The following is a 21,135-nucleotide window of genomic DNA, read 5'->3' on the forward strand; positions in this document are numbered from 1 at the left end:
AACGTCACATTAATATTTTTGTATGACCTCTAGCTGTTTATCATTTAACAAACTTTTTCGAATTGCTTTAAATAAATGCAATAATATTGTAAGCAAATGGCAGAGTAAAAATCGAAAATAAACGTCTTATAATGTTGTTCGTTTAAAGTGAACTCAAGTATACATATTTTTTCTAACTTCTGCGTTGTATTTCCTTCAAATTCAGGATTTTGTATACTCATTTTGTAGATGGCATGTACCATGTGGAATACATAAAATGTACATTTTCTTTTTTTAAGTATAGAAAATATAGAAATATGCGAAGTGTCATATTTTTGTCCATGACTATAGTCGGTAACTTCCGGCACGCATAGCTCAGGGAGTTGTTAAGTTGGTGATTTCCGGAGTCTACAGAAAAGTAAAAGATGATTTTACCTCGCGCATGAGGTTGGTAATGTTGGGACCTGCGCTGTATTTCTCTGTATTTTCACAAGAGAGCGGTACCGGGTCAATGGTTACGGGCTCCTCGCTGTCCTTGTTCCTGGCGTTTAGAGCCTCCAATGCGTTGAACAGCAGGAATACAGAATCGTAGAGAACGGCCGATTCCATCTTTATTGCACGAAAGTATTAAACTTTTAAGATACCCTTTAACCAAAACGCCTCGGTATTATATTTTTACCCCTTTATTGGCTCCCAAGGAACCATAATTCTCGAATAAAGTGGCCGATATGAGATGATAATCTCGGATGAAGATAACAATGGCTATGACCGATAACTATTTTACTTTAGGCGTACTTATGAATTGTTTTTCAAAGATTAAGGAATTCTTGCATTTATTCTAAAAAGTTTGTATTTCGACGTGCGTTAAGAAAAGTAGCTTATTTTGTTTGCCTTAGATAAACTTTTGAACTTTTTCACCATGATACTTTCCGTTATGAACCGAAATATACTAGTCTTCCTAAGGCAAATAAAATATAGTATTTTACTCAACAGTCGATTTATTATTCCAAAACGTTATCCCTTTCACAATAGTTCCATTGAATATTATATACTCGTGCCAAGGTTTTTTTCAGTCTTCGAAACATTCCTGAAATTTTGTGATGTGGCGTTGTAAAATAGTACATATTCCTATATTTTTCATTTTTTACGTTTCAATTGAATAAATAAAAAGTTATCATACAAGGTTATCTTGTAGTATCTGTAATATGTTAAAAAACGGTTCAAGGTATAAATTTTAAAAGTTAAGGATTTAACAATTTCTCATTTCCTTTAAATCAAAATAAGTTATTAGTTATTATCCTTTGTTATTTTACCGTAATATTAAATTTTATTGCTTGTGGAGACTAATGGGCAAACTAATAGAATACTAAAAAATTTATATTGATATTGTCATTTAACGTCTATTAGATTTGAAACGATATTGTCATGGTGTGTTTTTCCGAAAATTAATTCTGAGTATTCCTTTGCAGTTTCGGTGATCATTTCTCTAATGCAATATTTTAAATAACTTAAAGAGGTTTTCTAGTTTGTAAGTACAGAAAGAACAATTCTTTCAAATATTTCCTTAGTTTTAGGTCTTAGAAATATGCCTCTAAAATATCATGTTTTGATATGAATTTTGAAATATTTTCGTAGTTGTGGCCTTCGAAAAGCAACCACGTGCAAATGAATATCGGAGCACTTGGAGAAAGTTTTAATATAAATGTGCTTCAGATAATATCTGATGTTTATTCTGGCTAGTACTAATTCTATCTTTTCAAACATTTATTAAATGAAATATAATGGCATGGCTAATTGTATTCAGAAGCTTCTCTTGGTAATTTCTATCGTGACAAGTTTAAAGGGCGAAACTACCCTCCAAAGTTACGGTTTGTTAATGGTATATTATTTAAAACAATTTGATACAGAAGGAGAGTTTTTAAACACACTCTGTACAGTTGTTGGTAGGAAGTAACATGATATATACATTGGGGAAAGCATTTATTGAAAAAGTAAAAAATTTACTTGGAAACACAGGTTAAGGGGCTATTCTACTTTGTAGGCACGAAAAATACATGTTTCTTTGTGATTTTTTTTACGGGCTATTAAAGAGCGATTAATTCCGGGTTTTGTGGATATATTTATTATATATTTAACTATATTTACGAATTTTTGCAACGCATAATATCTGTTAATTACGCTGTTTTTGTTGACAATGAACAACAGTTTTTACGAACGGCGCCCGACTGCATATACAGGGTGTTCGGCCACTCCTGGGAAAAATTTTAATGGGGGATTCTAGAGGCCAAAATAAGACGAAAATCAAGAATACCAATTTGTTGATCGAGGCTTTGTTAAAAAATTATTAACGTTTAAAGTTCCGCCCATAATGAATTTTTTTCTAGAAAATGCGCAAGATTTCGAGGGTATGCGTAATGACCAAAAATTATTGTAATTGACCCCTGCAACTAAAAATATTTTTTCCAAAACGATTTGGAATTTTTTTTTTCCGTCGAAAAATTTCACACATTCTCGAATTTTTTTCTCGAAAGTGGGTACAATTCCGGGAGTATGTCTAGTGACCAAAAATTATTGTAATTTACCTCTGCAACTAAAAATATTTTTTCCAGAACGTTTTGAAATTTTTTTTTTTCGTCGAAAAATTTAGGCGCCAAATTAGATTTTCGGTAAGGAATTTTTTTCTCGATAGTGCGTAGGATTTCGAGGGTACGTGTAATGACCAAAAATGATTGTAATTGACCCCCGCAACCGAAAATAATTTTTCCAAAACGATTTGACAAATTTTTTTTTCGTCGAAAAACTTCAACACCTTCTCGAATTTTTTTCTCGAAAGTGGATAAGATTTCGGAGGTATGTGTAATGACCAAAAATGATTGTAATTGACCCCCGCAGCTGAAAATAATTTTTTCAGAACGATTTGAAATTGTTGAATTTAATTGTTAATAACTTTTTAACGAAGCCTCCATCAACAAATTTTTATTCTTGATTTTCGTCTTATTTTGGCCTCTAGAATCCCTCATTAAAATTTTTCCCAGGGGTGGCCGAACACCCTGTATAATATCTTGCGAACAAGTTATCCGAAATCCACAAACCAAAGATATTCTTAATACAGATAAGTTTGGTTATAGCATGAACTAGGATTTTTTCAAAAAAACCAGAAATGGCAAAATGGCAGCTATTTTACGAAAAAATACTGAATATTTTCATATATTTGGTTGCTGTTTTGTTAATAAAAGAAAAAGTATTGCATATATCGCAATTATCCTAGTTCATGCTATAGGGACGCCAGTTCTAAAGATACTGTATAAATTTTATGTTGATGTCTTGAATAGTTTTCATGTTATCGTCTATACAGTGCCGAAAAACGTAGTTTCGAGAAAAACAGCTTTAAAGTTTCACGTCCAGTTGTTATACCTGCGCGTGGTACATTTCAGCAGGCTATAACTTCGTTGGTTTTCCGAATTTCAGTTTAATATTTGGTAGATATATTTTCGAGACTATATACTAAAAGGAAACGCAAAAAAAATTCGATTTTTTAAATTCCACAAAGTAGAAAACCCCTTTAAGCATGAAAAAATGCCATATGTTAAAAGTAAAATAGTACAACCACTGTAACTAAACCAGTACAACCACTATAACACTAAACCTACCGGCACTTCGAGTATACCCATTCCTACCATGACCGGTCAAATGACCAGTCTTTCTTTTTCTCTTTTACGAGGCAACGTACTTCTAATTTTTGCATTATATGTATAGAAAGTTGTGTTTTGTTGTTTATTCGTAAGATATCCTTCTCTTTTATGTTAAAAAATTTCTTAATTTTCATCGGATAGAAGATAAAACGCCCTTGAAAACGAATTTTGTTGCAAGTCGATACCGTAGTTAGTTCTAGAGAAAACAACTATTTAAGACAAAGTGCTGGCTAGTAATTACGCAAACATCCTGTATTTAAATTCATCTTCAATTAAATAAACAATTTATGGTCCAGTTTTGCTGCACACTAGTCGTACGATCAGTAGGAATTGTTGAAACTTCTTTGAGTATGTAGCGTCAAAGTAAATTTCAAAATAAACATAGAAGATAGCAAAAATTATAGCAGCTGGTATAGTCATTGGATAGAGGATGAAATGCTCTTTAAAATGAGCGTTCGAACAAGTCCATAGCTTTATTAGTTCCGGAGATATAGCGATTTTAATTTGAAGTCGATGCGGTGGCTAGTTTCGGAGATAGGGTTTGTTTACGTTTCGTTGTTGCGCTCGCGAGTTCATTGATCTCGTGCGCGTGACAATAGTAAACAGTGCGTAGTAAATTCTTGGAAATACTACGCCCGAAACTAGGCCACGACAGTCACGTACGCAGGGTAGGTCAGAACCACGCACGTGCGACAAGGAGGTCCGACTCCGATAGACGAAGACAGAGATAGTCGAATATAAAAAAATTGCCATTTACATAAATTACGATATCTGGAAAAGGGAAAGTTGGATCGACAAAAATCGAAAACCATTTTAAAGGCAAGGTTTTGCCGCTTCTAACAATGCCTCAATAATTAATAAAACACTAATAGTTTCGGAACTGCACGCGTCTAAAGTTTTATGATTCTTAATACGCATTAATAGGCCTTTCTGAGGCGCCGAGCAAGATCTTAGTCGAATTAAAAAAATTACCTTTTACATAAATTACGATATCTCGAAAACGGAAAGTCGGATCGTCAAAATCCAAAAACCATTTCAAAGAGGAAGCTTTGCCCTCGCTAACAATGCCTTAATAATTAATAAACCACTAATAGTTTCGGAATTGCACGCGTTTAAAGTTTTAGTATTTTTAATACGTGTTAATAGCCTTTTCTAAGACGGGAAGCGAGACACAGTGAAATTTTAAAAATTACCTTTTACATAAATTACGATATTTCGAAAACGGAAAATCGGATCGACAAAAACCAGAAACCATTTTAAAGGGGAAGGTTTACCGCTTCCAACGATGGCTCAGTTATGCTGAAAACATGGGTAGTTCCGAAACTTCACGCGTCTAAAGTTTAACTATTTTTAATACGCGTTGTTAGATTGTTCTAAGACCGTGGAAACTGTAGATTCACTCCTTTCGTTTTTGCTATACATATATTTCCTATTTACGTCGGAAGCTAACTAGAATTTAGTATCAAATTTTGTTCAGTTTTTTACAAAAAAATATAAATCATTCAACCGGTCAGATGATCGGTCGTGGTAGACAAGACAGACTACATATTTTACTCAGAAAATAAACAATAAGAATAGAAGTAAATATTGTAAAATTGATTGTTCGTATACTATAAGATATGTCGTGAAGTTAAATGGCGCTAAAATAGTATTGTGTGTTAGAAATACACTTTATCTTTTAATTATCTTCTAGAGAATCAACGAGAAAATTAAGCCTACATTGACTGATATTAGACGTAGACATGTTTGCAAGTATTCTAATGTGTAATAAAACACGAGAATATCACAATTAAAACGAACAGAGACACACAAAGTGAAATAATTTAGTAAACTTTGAGAAGCTATAACTCTTGAAATATTAAATTTAAGATATAAGTACCTTAATATTATTTTTCTAAAGATTAAAAGCTTGCATTGAATAATGCAATCAAAATTATACGGCTCTATTTAAAAAAAGGATGCAGTTGCAGTTTTTAGGTGCATCAGTGCATAAAAATGAATAAAATTACATCGAGTATATAAAATATATGAGTATATAAAAATTATACATATAACATTAGTATAAAAAAATATGCTTTTATTTAATTGAAAATTCAGAATAATGTTCACTGAGTTTTAAAAAATATTGAGAATATAGGCGATAAAAGTAATTTATTTTTGTCACTGATTTTATTTTCCTCATTTCCTTCAAAAACCAAACAGAATTTGTTAAAAAAACTTTCTTGTTTCTCCAATGATTTTTAAGGTAAAATTAGGCGGTAAAACTTCGGAGGGTAGTTTTTTGGTCTTAAGCTTGTTTGTATTGTCGTTAACAAAAAACATATCTACATCTTCGTAAAATATCTTTTGATTTAAATTTTTTGCAGCTTTTTGTTTACCATATAAAGCTATACCATTTACGTATTCTAAGAAAATTTAATTCTAGTTTATACTTTCTCTGCAAAAAATTCACAAACTTCGTCCTTTTTCGGTCTTTATAATGGTCCAACTTTTTAAATCTACCACGTAACTCTGTTCCCTTCCTTCCTAGAGGATTAAAAAAACATCACAAACCACTGGTCTACGTTATGAGAGAATCGTTTCATAGAGGAAAGAATTTTACAGTTTCATCTTACAATTCTTCTCCAATTTTCAACAAGAATCATAATTAGCAGACGCGCATTTCTCCGCTATAATAGTGACCCGCCATCTTAAAAAGCAACTTGCCCGCGTGCCTCGTGGCAGCGACGTTGTAATAAGAAATGAAGCATTAAGCCGTCCAATCTTGGAAAATTATAAAACAACAAGGCTTAATCGTGCTACAGGGGTTGCATTTGCATATAGGAGAAAGGGAAACGGTAGGAATATTGCTGTGGACTCTCTATTCGGTGAGCGTGGCCTTGATACAAAGCGAATCGGCGGAGGCTAATGAAACGAAAATTAAGGCAGCCCGTCAGCTGCTCGTAAGTGCCGTGTCGCGGGTGGATTTTCCGGAATAAGGGTGGGTTCGTTGCATTCTCGAGACACGAGCACGGTGCTCCATTATGTCGCGGGGTTAATGAAGAAATTACCTCGGACGGTTGAAGCGGAACGCATTTAGACGATTCTGTCGCGACTGACGCCGTAAACGGTTTTATTATGCACACGGTGAAAAAGTCATAATTAAAACACGTCGATGCGGAACATGCTCCACGACCGCAGCCGCGGGAATCGCCAGAAGACGATGGAAAAACGTGCTCGGGCGTTCAAGGGGCGACTTCGTCGAAGAAAGAATCGCTTTCTGCACGTGTCTGATATTCCCCTTCTTGCGTTTTGCCCACGATTTGTGCCCGTGGTCTCGACTCACGAATTTAACAAGGTTCTATCCAGGGCTGAATCAACCAGCAATCAAAATACCTCCTGGCGGAGGTGTCACAATGTTTGAATATTCGAGTACAGTAATAATTCTTAAAATGAATATCGTTCCGTGGTTGGCTTGTTCATCCCAGCTCGTACCATTTTTTAACACTTTGACGGCCGCTGTCACGTATACGTGACTTTGCGAGCCATCAGATGTCGGCCACTGTCACCTACACGTGATCTACTGTATCAGTCACCATTTCATCATACATTCAACTTATTACGTTTGTTGGGGTTACATTTATAATTCCTTATAATAATATTCCTAACATCTTCGTGTATCTTACTTTGATCTACGATATCAGTGGTGACAGACAACGGTCTTCGTGTGATACGTGCGGCTATTAAAGTGTTAAATGTCGTCTTTCACGCTTCATTGATTTCAAGGAAGATCCCTCCAGTTGGAAGGAATAGAAATGTTCAACTTATGAATCACATTTGGGATTAGATCTGGGTTAAGCTTGTGGCGTCACCTCCCATGCTCGCTATCAGAGGGGTTGCGCTCTCACAAGCGCTCGAACGACCCCTCGGTTACTATATATACACTCCTTGAACGACTTCCCAATATCTCAGTCGTCTAAGGCAGGGCCTGCTAGGAAGCCTTACTGATGAGTCCACTAGCAGGCCCGGATGAAACACGCTCCCTCCTTTCCTTTTCTGTCCTCCTACGAATTCCACGAGTCCCAACCCATAGCAACCCAGCACCACAATTAGTGACCCGGACGGTGAACAGGACAACTAGGAAAGCAGCTCGAGAATTTTCAGGAAACGCAGACCGCATGCAGCGTAGGACGAAGGAGGCAGCGCCAGGACAACGTGTCTAAAATCGTACTAGCAATAACTCTTTCGTAATCCCTCTCCTAAGGTGGCCTTTCGTTCACTCAATCGCTCGTCCTGACTAAATCTACCTGTCGAGGCCGTCGTCTCCAGAAGAACATAGATTCGCAGGATTTGGAGCAGCAGCAATAGTACGTATAGTGAGGCCACATGTAGGACATCAGCATATACGCTCGATGGCTTCAGCAACGCAAGGCACGAGGAAGACTCGCCGCGGCTTAATAACGCCAGACGATCAGAGAACGACCACGCGGCAGCAGAAGCACGCATATCCTACGGCGCAATAGAATCGAAGTTCTAGTCAGGATCGAAAATCTCCAGAGATCGTCAATCGAGATTGAGGCGCTAGACGAAGACACGACGACGACAAGTCCAAGAGGAACGGAACATTGTGTAAATAGGAAAATGTACATAGTATTCGATAAGTCCTGTAAATAGTAGACTAATCCGGTATCGTTAGCACTGGCAGGGGGTAATGTGGCGTCGCCTCCCATGCTCGCCACCAGAGTCGTCTAAAGCAGGGCCTGCTAGGAAGCCTTACTGATGAGTCCACTAGCAGGCCCGAATGAAACGCGCCCCCTCCTTTCCTTTTCTGTCTTTCTACGATTCTCAGAGTTTCTACCCGCAGCAAGCAGCGCCATAAGCTCATATCATTTTTTAAATGTTGTTTTTCATATTTCACTGGCTACTAGAGGGATCCTCTGCTCAGTTTGGAGGGATAGAAATGTTCAACTTACGAATCACGTATGAAGTTCATTTTAAGAATCATTACTGTAGTTTGCATTCGGTCGAACGTTTTGACGTCATGAATGATTGCATTGAAGTACACATGGTGATCATCAAAGATAGGGTATAAGTATTTGGATGATCTAGAGTATTACGAAATATATCGCAACAGATAAATAATAGAATAATTATCACACTTATACAGTGGCTGCGTTAACAATAAACTGTTTAACAATAAAAGTTTCTCTAACTTTAAGTTTTTAAATCGTAAGTCTGAATATTTATTATACAACAAATACAACTTACCCTGTTTCGAGGGAGATATCTTATACATTTTTGCTAGATGGACATGCTTTTAAGATTTCAAAAAGACCGTGGTTCTTGAAAATGAAACTGTATATTTTTATATACAGGGTGTTTGACCACCCCTGGGAAAAATTTTAACGGGAGATTCTAGAAGCCAAAATAAGACGAAAATTAAGAGTACTAATTGATGATGGAATTTGTTGATGGAGGCTTCGTTAAGAAGTTATTAACGTTTAAAGTTCTGCTCGTACTGAATTTTTTTCTCGAAAATGCGCAGGATTTTGGGGATAGGTCTATTCATAAAAAATGATTGTAATTGACCCCCGCAACCGAAAATAATTTTTCCAGAACGATTTAAAATTTTCTTTTTCACCGAAACATTTAGGCACCCTGTCGATTTTTCTTAAAAATACGTTTTTGATTTTTAGTAATTTTGTTTGACGCCCTATAGAAAAGTTGTCTAATACTTTTTTGTAGATACCCATGAGCTCTATTTCAGAAAAAAGTTTCATTGAAATATATTCATTACTGTAGGAGTTATGACTGTTTAAAAATTGAACCATTTTTATGGGGTTTCTCACATTTTACGATGTGAAGAAGCAATTTTTCGTTATATTTTTGGAATTTCTATATATTCTTCGCCAAAATACGGGTAGTTTGATTTTTGAAACATTAAAATCGTCCAATTCGTTCAGGAATGATGATGTTTTAAAGATTTGCATGTTTCAGGGAATGATTTCTGACCACACATTAGATTTTCGGTAAGGAATTTTTTTCTCAAAAATGCGTAGGATTTCGGAATATGTCTATTCACCAAAAATGCTTGTAATTGAGCCCCGCAATCAAAAATAATTTTTTTCAGAATGATTTGAAATTTTTTAATTTAATGTTTTAATAACTTTTTAATGAAGCCTCAGTCATGAAATTGATATTCTTAATTTTCGTCTTATTTTGGCCTCTAGAATCTCCCATTAAAATTTTTCTCAGAAGTGGCCGAATACCCTGTATAAGCGGATAGTGCATTTCAGTGTGAATTCATTGACTTATAATACTTTGGCTTTTAAAGGTCTTTCAAGTTTAGGGGATAATTTAAGCATCTTAAATGATCAAATTCATTTCATATATGTGTATAAATAATGTAAATATACATTTGTTTTCCTTAAAGGGCCTTTCTACTTTGTGGGATTTAAACAATCGAATTTTTTTTGTTGCGTTTCCTTTTAGTATGTAGTTTCGAAAATATATCTACCAAATATTAAATTGAAATTCGGAAAACTAAGGAAGTTATAGGCTGCTGAAATGTACCACGCGCAGGTATAACAACTGGACGTGAAACTTTAAAGCTGTTTTTCTCGAAATTACATTTTTCAGCACTGCATAGACGATAACATGAAAACTGTTCATGATATCAACATCAAATTTATATATTATCTTTAGAATTCGTCTCCCTATAGCATGAACTAGAATAATTGTGATATATGCAATACTTTTTCTTTTATTAACCAAAAAGCAACCGAATATATGAAAATATTCTGTATTTTTTCGTAAAATAGCTGCCATGTTGCTATGTTTCGTTTTTTTGAAAAAATCCTAGTTCATACTATAACCAAACTTATCTGTATTAAGAATATCTTTGGTTTGTGGATTTCGGATAACTTGTTCGCAAGATATTATATACGCAGTCGGGCGCCGTTCGTAAAAACTGTTGTTCATTAATCAACAAAAACAGCGTAATTAATAGATATTATGCGTTGCAAAAATTCGTAAATATAGTTAAATATATAATAAATATATCCACAAAAGCCGGAATTAATCTCTCTTTAATAGCCCGCAAAAAAAATCACAAAGAATCATGTATTTTTCGTGCCTAGAAAGTAGAATGGCCCCTTAATCCATTTCTATTAGCTTTAACCCCTTTATCTCCATTTTAGAATATAAAAATTAATTTGAGAAATATGTTTGAATTCATACTTGGAATCGAACAATGGGCGACAAATGGAACGCATTGTCGAATGAATATATCTCAAGAATAAATCTGGCAGAGCATAATGTAATAAAGATACTTACATTGTATCTTTAGCCGTATATATTATATGACAATTATATACATTTTCTGGAACAGATAATTCATCAGTCACAACTCAATATTCAAGGTGTATACGTTTGATCTAATAACCTTAAGGGGGAATCAAAATCAATATCAGTGTAAATCTCGCATTAGTTTATTGTGCTTAATTGCTTCAATCTGGAAGATTAAGGCAATAACGTTTAACTTATTTATCTTTACGCGCAACATTTCATAATATTTCCATTTTAAAGCTGCTCTGTGAGATCATTATAATTATCTTATTCATTTTACGCAATGGAATTATTAGAGTACTGATTAACTTAAATTGAAAAGCTGACTGTTGTATGGATAGATTCATAGTCGTAAAGATGCTTTGTTACTTTCGTTGAATAAAATATTACAGACGTAGACTTTGAGAAGACTACGAGCTCCCCTTTAACGCGATATCGAATGTAATATACTTTTCGCATTTTTGTTGTATCTACTGGAGTCTCTTCCATCGTTTTTTATAACTTTTATCGTGGAATTTAATCTAATATGGGTATACAACAGTAAAAAGATCTGAAAACAGACGAAGTTTATTCTGGCTCGATTAAAAAAAGCTTTCAATTACTTTTCATCAATATCGATGCTGGAAAATTATACTTGGAATCCGATCGTAAAGACCGTCCTCTAAAAATAATCATTTAAAAAAGTTCTTAATATAGTTTCAAAAGTTCTATTAGTCTAAAAATAAGAGTGACTAAGTTTCTCTTTGAAATTAACCGAATTCTTAGAATATCAATTTCCACGAGATTCGGTCGTGATTAATATTCATTGAATTCTGAAAATACAAATGCCTAAAATATTTATTCAGCATTGCTTAAGTCTCCCGAATATCGACGCCTACTATAGCCGTTCAGCTTTGCAAATACCGATTTCCAAGAGTTCCATTCAGAGCCGATAAAAATCCCAATTAACAAGGAAACGTAGCTTGATTCGTTGCCACGCGTATCTCATGAATATTTCATTTTTAAAACCGCGCGATCGGGACTCCGGGCAGAATTCGAAACGGCGAAAAATACGAGGTGGTTCACTCGATTAAAAGATAGACATCTATTCGCAATTACCAAATTAATTCCATCCACGTCCTTCTCCCTCAAGCTGAGCCCTGTGATGTTGACCGAGGTTGTGTTTCGCACGTTCGAGATGGGCAACTGTGTCGAGTCCTGTGAATTTGATAAACAAAAATCGTTACGAATGTTATCTATCTATGGTAGGTAGAATCTTCTTTTCGAACCAACGAAAGTCTCCGTTATTCGAATATCAACATTAGTGAAGCTTATCGTTTATTATAAAGGGTTAAAAATGGATAATGAAATGTCACACTTTCGACGCATTATGTTGTAATACTTTTTTTTTATTATTATTTAACTTCGTGAATCTCTCGTGAGAGTTATATAGCTATAGATGAATATAACAGTTTACAAAAGTGATTACAAATGGTGTGAATAACTTTTTACAGAATTTTTAAAAAAGTCATCAGTATATAATAAATAAGAATAGAATTTTAAAAAATAAATTGTTTTCTTCTCCTTTGACAATATACCATCGTGGACATCTGTTCACTTAGTAGTTATTTAATTATTACTATTTAGTTATTGTTATGCAAGAGTAATATTATCGAAGAATGTATTGCTGGAGATTCGTGTGAGATCATCGATCAGGCGATCATTGACTGAATTGAGTGGTTGCCTTTACGTCCACAAATCGAAAAGACGTATCCGATTACTACAATAAATCAGTATTTCCATTATAGTTTCAGTATTGTATATCGTGTTAATACATGGAACAGAGTTTAGAATGGTGTCTTCTGACTGAGCGTGAGACCATTAATCAAACTCCTGCAATGATACTTTGGAGGGTAGTTACGGTTACCAATAGATGTTATGGTTGAGGTATTGTACTATGTCATACAGAATATATATCGTCTGATAATGTGAGAAAAATGTAAGAGTCGAGTATCAAAGAATTTTATTTCTATTTTGACTCTATAATGTATTAAATTATTTACTATAAAATGAAGAACAATTCAATTTTATTTTAAATTTAATTTTAGATGCATTAAATTATTTACAACTAAATGAAGAACAATTCAATTTTATTTAATTCGATCGTACATTTGTAAGAAGAATACTATAACGCGAGGAATTTATTCTTGCTGAAAAATGCTTGATAGCAACCCTTTAATATTTAGCCATAGGACAAATTTACGAAGATTTGAAATTGTTGTGTGTAATTTCGCCACAATCATTGCATAAAATAATTCTCGAAGCAAGGCGATGTATAAAGTTTTGAAGTACATGTATTCAAAGAGAAACAAATAAATTAACAAAATTTGTTATTGCTGTTAAACAATTCATTGCATGCTAAAATGATGTCTAGCTTCAACTGTTTCTGAATCTACATATTACTTTGATTCGATGGAGATGCATAAATATTCTGATTTGGCGCAGGTGAATACATGTCTGGATTTAGTGGAGGTTCATATTTATTAATACCATTGTTTTTGTCTGTCGTTCGTGTTTCTTTTTGCAAATACTCTTCTAATAGTAGATGGTGTAGGACGCTTTTGGGTTACTTACGCTATCCTTTCCCGCTTTCGTGCACTCAAATATCAGTAATGTCAATTCCCAAAGCACACCTTTCCCTAATTCTTCATTCACTTATACAAACTCAGAAATTACACACTCTCAACAGGAGCAATAGACAGAAAACATGAGCAAATAAGAAAACCAAGCAACAGTGGTTCATATTATTACAACTACAAGAGAACATGTAGTGCTGTTTTGGTAGTAATTGTTAATGTTAGGTTAATGTTAGGAATAATGGTGTATGCGGATACGAGCGACAGGATTTTACAAATGACTGCGTCCCATCAAGAATTAATGAGTAAACAATTAAACTTGCCTAATTCTGCAATGTATTGCTTGGTTGGTACTATTGTAAAGATTGAGCATACTCTTCTGTGGGCTACAATTTTGTAGGCAATTAAATAATTATGTTGTATTGATTTAATTTCAAAACATGGTTGACTATGATGAGGGGGAGGGGGAGACATTTAAATATTTGAGGGGTTGAGGTGAAGCATGATCCAAAAAAAGTTGGTAAACACTGGTTTAGAATCATTCCAAAAATATGATAATAAAATGTACACAATTAAATACAATGATAATAATTCTTTATTCGATTTAACTTAATTTATCTTAATTTAAAACTTGTAAACAAATTGTGAAAATCAATTCATGAAAATTGAATAATCGATAATTTCTCTTTTTCCCAATTGTATTATAACTTTATACTTATAAAAAATCGTGCGTCATTTATACATACATATACAGGGTGTTCGACCAGCCCTGGGAAAAATTTTAATGAAGGATTCTAGAAGCCAAAATAAGACGAAAATCAAGAATACCAATTTGTTGATGGAGACTTTGTTAAAAAATTATTAACGTTTAAAGTTCCGCCAGTTCCGAATTTTTTTCTCGAAAATGCGCAGGATTTCGTGGGTAAGTCTATTCACCAAAAATGATTGTAATTGACCCCTACAGCTAACAATATTTTTTTCAGAATTATTTGAAATTCTTTTTTATCGTCGAAAAAATTTAGGCATCTAATTAGATTTTCGGTAAAGAATTTTTTTCTCGAAAGTGTGTAAGATTTCGGGGGTGTGTGTAATGACCAAAAATGCTTGTAATTGACCCCTGTAATTAAATATAATTTTTTTAGAATGATTTGAAAATTTTTTTTCCCGTCGAAAAATTTCACACCTCGAATTTTTTCCTAGAAAGTGGGTAGGATTTCGGGGATATGTCTATTCACCAAAAATGATTGTAATTGATCCCCGTAACCGAAAATAATTTGTCCAAAACGATTTGAAACATTTGAATTTAATTGTTAATAACTATTTAATGAAGCCTCCATCAACAAATTGGTATTCTTGATTTTCGTTTTATTTTGGCCTCTAGAGTTCCCCATTAAAATTTTTCCCAGGGGTGGCCGAACCCTGTATATTCATTTTTGTAAATTCTGAAAACGACTCTAAACGGAAGAGATGAAACGTAAATAAAATTAATCTTTCCCATTTCTTTACTCTTACAAGCGTCTCTATTTGTATTTATGAGGAATACTGGAATTGTTCCATGATCCTGTTCGAAGAAAGTTGGCAGAAGCATCTCGGAAAAATGAAAACAATGTATGATGTAAACGCGACAGAAATTACTTTTGAAAGTGGAGATGCTATTTGGCTATTTACCAAAAACCAAGTGGAAAGGAAAGTGACCAAAATTACAACCGGGTTGGAACAGTATATACAATATTGTTATGGGTAAATTCGACTATTTACTTTATCACGTTCAGCGTTCACCTCGAAGTAAATTCAATTCTCTAGTATGGTCGACTACTTTGTAACACAAGCACGATTGCTGAGTATATTACACCATGTGTTGGTTCCCGTTTTAGCTGTTTATCAATGCCAAATGCAATTGTTTTGTATGTCATGAAACTTCGTATTTACAATAAAAGAAATACAAAATATAAGAAGTGCAATTCAATTTTATGAAAAAAAAACAATATTACGAAAGAAAAATTATCGGATGATTTATTTATCCGAAAATGAGTAACTTTTATCCAATTTAATTCTTTCGATTGGACTGATTTTCGAATTTTTAAATTCTTGAATATATTGAACTAAATCTATAATAATAGTCTTAACACTTTTTAATTGTTTTTTGACCAAAAATTTATAAATTTTACATTTTGTAAATATTCTAATATTAGTTTTACAATGTTTTATCATTCAGTAAAATTTTATTAATTTACGTAGCTCAACGGTATCGTAAATATCAGAGAGAATATTCGTGCACATTTCGTCGTTATCCTCAAGAACTTTCACCATAAATTATGTCTGAATTTATGTGAATTGAAAATTGCAGTTAACTTACGTGAATTTAACTTGATAAACTATCAATTGCTTTTAATTGATTTTAGAACTGTGAGACACACTAGGATGCTAGGAAAGCTATTATAAGGAATTACAATTTATTGTGGAATCTGCATAAACATAATAAATCAAATGAATGTTGACATGGCGACTGAAACAGTGAAATCAGTTATAGTTGCTTGCAGTTTTTATTCAGTTTTCGCAAAATGTATTATTACTACTAATTGAAAGACACCAATGTTGGATAGGTCAAGGTGAAGCAATAAGTTAGCAAATCAGTAAGAAACTTTTGCAGCTTAAAAAAAGAATAATAAATATATTCGATCAAGTAAAGCGATAAAGTGATGTGATAGTAGCCCATGATTCACTGATAAGAAGAGGGAGGTTATTTTCTTGCAAACGAAGTTTACGGAAAAATATTATTTTTCTTTTTCAACTTTATTTGAAAATGAAATAAACATTGTTCGAATGGATTGTATGACATTGCAATATCGTGTAAAATCAATTTATCAAGAAAACTTTAATTAGAGTGAATCACGATGAACTGTATAATTATGTGAAATCAATTGTATTGATTACTTTCTTTACTTTTATAATAAGATGAGACGTAGTCGATTATCATGTGACGATCTGCCCGTGGCACTTTTATATTTGTATATTAATTATAAAGGAATTATGACTTCATACGTAACGATGATAATTACGATTACTCTGCACTAATTTCAATTGAGAGTTGTCGAAATTAATGTAACACAATGAGAGCAATTCTTGTAACAGGAAATACGTGTAACAGCTACAGCTTCATGTCAAAACGAGAGTCACTGGCCGTGAAAGTGACCAACAGGAGGCATCGATTTTCTAGAAATCGTTGCGCGCTCTTGTCATTCATGCGCAAATGACAATAATTAGACCCAGTGCGCAACTCCGCTAAATGCGCTCATAGGTTAATCTGAGCGATGGTTAGTCGCATTGAAACTGTTTGTAAGTCCGAGAGGTGCTGCCATCTTAACCAGTTAAGCGTGTGTTGGGAATTCCCAACATTTATTAACGGACCTCAGTTAGTGAATATTATATCAATTTAGCGTACACCTTATTAGTTAAATTACTTAATCAGCCGGCAACCTTTTGTACCTTATGGTACAATACAAATTGCCGTACCATAACGCCGTAAAGGAACCATACTTCGGGACCATACCTGCCCCTTGGAACCGCGGACACCTACCCCTGCACCACCCTCAGTTGGTGGGATTTCGAATGTCTGAGGACTAGCCTACGAGGAATGGGCAGGGGTTTGATTAGTAATTCCAAATCTCCACCTATTTTGGAATGTGTATAAAATCGCGGGGCATGAGTTTTTAGAGTTAGAACAAGTAAGAACACTACAAGAACTGTTACAGATTAGGATCGAACCAAGGACATTGAAAATTAAACTGTTAACACCTATGTAAATATTGTAAATAAATTCAGGTGTTGTAAATATTATCGAACCTTCTATTTACTAAATAAAACGGCTCCACGAACATAGTGGGAGCTTACACGTGTTTGACATGTATGTTCAGCGCGCACAATCGTATGTTTATAATTTTTAATTTTAAAATTATATCAATTTGCGCTTCAAGCGTTAACTTAATATTGCTCGAATATTTGAGGGTGGTGCAATAATGTTTGAACTAAGTATTATATTAAAATTTAACAATCTATTTTAATGCTAGCACAGTATGCTTTTACACTTGTGTTTTGATGTTTAACTTTGAATATGACCCGTGTTTGGTCGATGTTATATTTCAGTCCTGTTGGTCAGAAATTCTGCCCTTAAATATAATTTCTTCAAGTGTTCGGGCGGGGGTGAGGCACGCGGATTGGTGTTGTGTATATGGTTAAATTTGTCAGGGAAGGCGGTCGTTTTCCCTGATTGGAGAAGTATATTTGGTGGGATTTGTTAATGTAACGACCGCCTCCAACTCATCGGTCACCCTCAGGTACCAAGGGCACCATCGAGTGACGTTCGGGAAATTCCGCGTGCCTCGACCGTAGCAGGTAATAATTTTATGAAGCGCCTTGACCCTACTAAAAGACATGCGAAACAAAATAAAACTGAAAACTGTTTAAGCCAAAAATAAAGAAGCATATTGCAAATTATAAAGGTCGTAGAAGGCAATGGATGGTCGATGGCTTCATAAACTTATAGTTGGTACGGATCAGTTCAGGCTTTCTATAGAATATTGGAATCTATTTACAATGTTTGAAAGCCTGAACTGGTTTATGAGGTTTTTAATGAAATGACGTGTAAGGTTTTCTATGGATCGCGCTGTGAATGTTGTTACCGTGTAACAATGTATACATGTCAAACCAAATCTCTATTACGGTGCGTTCGACGTGTATACTCGTCGCAAAAAATATAAAATTACCATTGACTATAAAAACTCGAAATTTTAATAAAATACATTAAGAATATTATTTGGTGGGATGTTTCCTTTATATTATCAATAGAACTGCTAAGTATTTTATACGGAGGGGAGTGGTGGAAATGGTTGGCTCCTGACCCGAAACCTATTCCATACGTAAGCCGCGACTTTAGCGGCGAGTGTTGATTTGCGAAGAAATTGCCTAAACATTTAGCAGGGCCAATACCCTTTGCTCTACGAGGCAGAGTCCTATACATTCTTGAATACAAGATAGAGCGTTTGAAGCAGCATCAACACAATAATCCGAAACATTCGATCCAAAAGATCTCTCTTTCTCGTTTTGAGGTGTCTAAAGTAAAAGTACCTCCACAGTTATTATCAAAATAAAGTGTAAGGTATGAAAAATAACCAAATTAGTATAATATAATAATAACGACGTTACAATAAATTGCTTTCTAACCCCAGGTGAGTGATTCAAACAGCTATAGTAGCAACATTTTACATATCAGGAAGCGAAGAAATGTGCCTTGTCTTTTTTTATCTTTTGACGAAAGCAAGAGTGATCATTCAGAAATGGATTCTTCTAGCGAAAATGAATCAGAAGAGGATTTTTACAGTACAACTGAACTTGAAGACGATTTTCTGCATATGTTATTCTTGTTTATGTATTTTATTATTATTTGAGAATTTTTAAATTTATAATAACAATAACCTTTTCAAAAATAAATTGTTAAGTTTTTATCAAATAAAAATGTAGTTTATTCTTGTTATTCATAAAATTTATAATAGGGCCATTTTGCCCTGCGTTCAGCGTATATACACGTCATTGGTTGATTTTAATTCAGCACACTGTGGGGGATTTTGAAAACTGAATTCCACGCTTAACTGGTTAAGTGAATTCGAACTTGAAAATAATTATTTCTCCAACAGACTGATTTTTCCACGTCCAAGAACATCCTATACAGGGTATTCGGCCACCCCTGGGAAAAATTTTAATGGGAGATTCTAGAGGCCAGAACAAGACGAAAATTAAGAATATCAATTTCTTGATTGAGGCTTCGTTAAAAAGTTATTAAAAAATTAAATTAAAAAATTTCAAATCGTTCTGAAAAAAATATTTTCGATTGCAGGGGACAATTACAAGCATTTTTTATCAAAAGACATAGCCCCAAAATCCTACGTGGTTTCGAGAAAAAAAATTCCGTACCGAAAATATAATTTCTGGTCAGAAATGTCTGCCCGAATTTTCGAATCTTTAAAACATCATAACTTCTGAACGGATTGGACGATTTTAATGTTTCAAACGGCAAATAACGCGTATTGTGGCGAAGAATATATAGAAATTTTAACAATATTGAAAAAGTTGTTCCTTGACCACGTAAAATGAGATTAAACTCCATAAAGATGGTCCAGTTTTCAAAAAGCCATAACTCCTACAATAGTGAACATATTTCAATGAAACTTTTTCTTGAAGTAGAGCTCATGGGTACCTACAAAAAAGTATTGGGCAACTTTTCTGTAGGGCGTAAAACAAAATTATTAAAAATCAAAAACGAATTTATAAGAAAAATCGATAGGGTAGGTGACTAAATTTTTCGCCGAAAATGAATAGTTTCAAATTATTTTGGAGAAATTATTTTTGGTTGCGGGAGTCAATTACAATTACTTTTGGTCAATAGACGTATCCCTGAAATACTACGCACTTTCGAGAAAAAAATTCGAATAAGTAGACAAATTTTTCGACGAGAAAGAAAATTTGAAATTCTTCTTCTTTTCGTTCTGGAAAAATTATTTTCAGTTGCGGAGGTCAATTACAAGCATTTTTTATCAAAAGACATACCTCTAAAATCCTATGCATTTTCGAGAAAAAATTCAGTACGGGTGGAAATTTAAACGTTAATAATTTCTTAACGAAGCTTCCATCAACAAATTGGTATTCTTGATTTTCGTCTTATTTTGGTCTCTAGAATCTTCCATTAAAATTTTTCCCAGGGGTGAACACCCTGTATAAAACGTCCGTTCATCAACTATTGCGTAGATACGCTGAGTGCATTATTTTCGTCGGTGCTCCGAATTCAAGGAGATCCGCGAAAAAGCGTTTCGTCGCTTCATACGTATCCGACATGGTACCTTATTCGACTGGAACGCGACCAATTCTCGCGGAGCGGTGAAACTTGGAATTCGAAAGAGGCGGACGAGAGTACGATGCCTCGCTTTCTGTTGTCTCCGCGCAACAAGCAGGAAACAACTTCGTAACTCGCGCTAGAGCCCGGAAGAACAGACGGCTACTATAAGAAATACATTTGCAAATGGAAGCGAAATGTATCGCGAAACTTTGGCTTCGTTGGCCGTGGCGTTTTTCTTCCGTCGGATTCTTCGCCCGGTTTACGAAGTATTGGGAAACTCCACGCGTTTTCGAACGCTTTTCCACCTTCGAGCACCGGTTCGATTTCGATACTCCGTCGTGTTTCGAGATCGTCGTAGCTGATCGGATCTCGACGATCTTCTTTTATTTTCAGACTATAATTAGAACGTATTTGCCAGAGGTAAAGGGTCGAGCCCGAGGGAGACGAGGTGTTCAGGGTTATCAAAATCGCGGCATCAGGGCGCTGGAAACGCTGACGTTAACGTGGGTCCGCCCCATGTCTCACCTTGGCTCGAAGACGGCAAGTGCCGGCACTCAACGAGGCGCCTTCCACGAATTTCTCGACAGCCAGGACAAATATAGATGCATCGCGAAATTTCTCACGAATTTTCACGATA

General features: G+C 34.6%; 1 protein-coding gene across 2 annotated transcripts in view; it reads right to left on the reverse strand.

The window, feature by feature from the left end:
* Positions 1-21,135, reverse strand: part of LOC143346552 (glutamate receptor ionotropic, kainate 2) — a 216,424-nt gene that overhangs the window by 33,298 nt on the left and 161,991 nt on the right. For both annotated transcript variants that reach the window (XM_076774731.1, XM_076774732.1), the window contains exons 6-7: positions 12,096-12,194; positions 415-588 (exon numbers count right to left, since the gene is read on the reverse strand). In XM_076774731.1, the coding sequence (XP_076630846.1) occupies positions 415-588; positions 12,096-12,194 (273 nt within the window). The remainder of the gene's footprint in view (positions 1-414; positions 589-12,095; positions 12,195-21,135) is intronic.

The sequence above is a fragment of the Colletes latitarsis genome, chromosome 10 (assembly GCF_051014445.1).
Source record: "Colletes latitarsis isolate SP2378_abdomen chromosome 10, iyColLati1, whole genome shotgun sequence".
Lineage (NCBI taxonomy): Eukaryota > Metazoa > Arthropoda > Insecta > Hymenoptera > Colletidae > Colletes > Colletes latitarsis.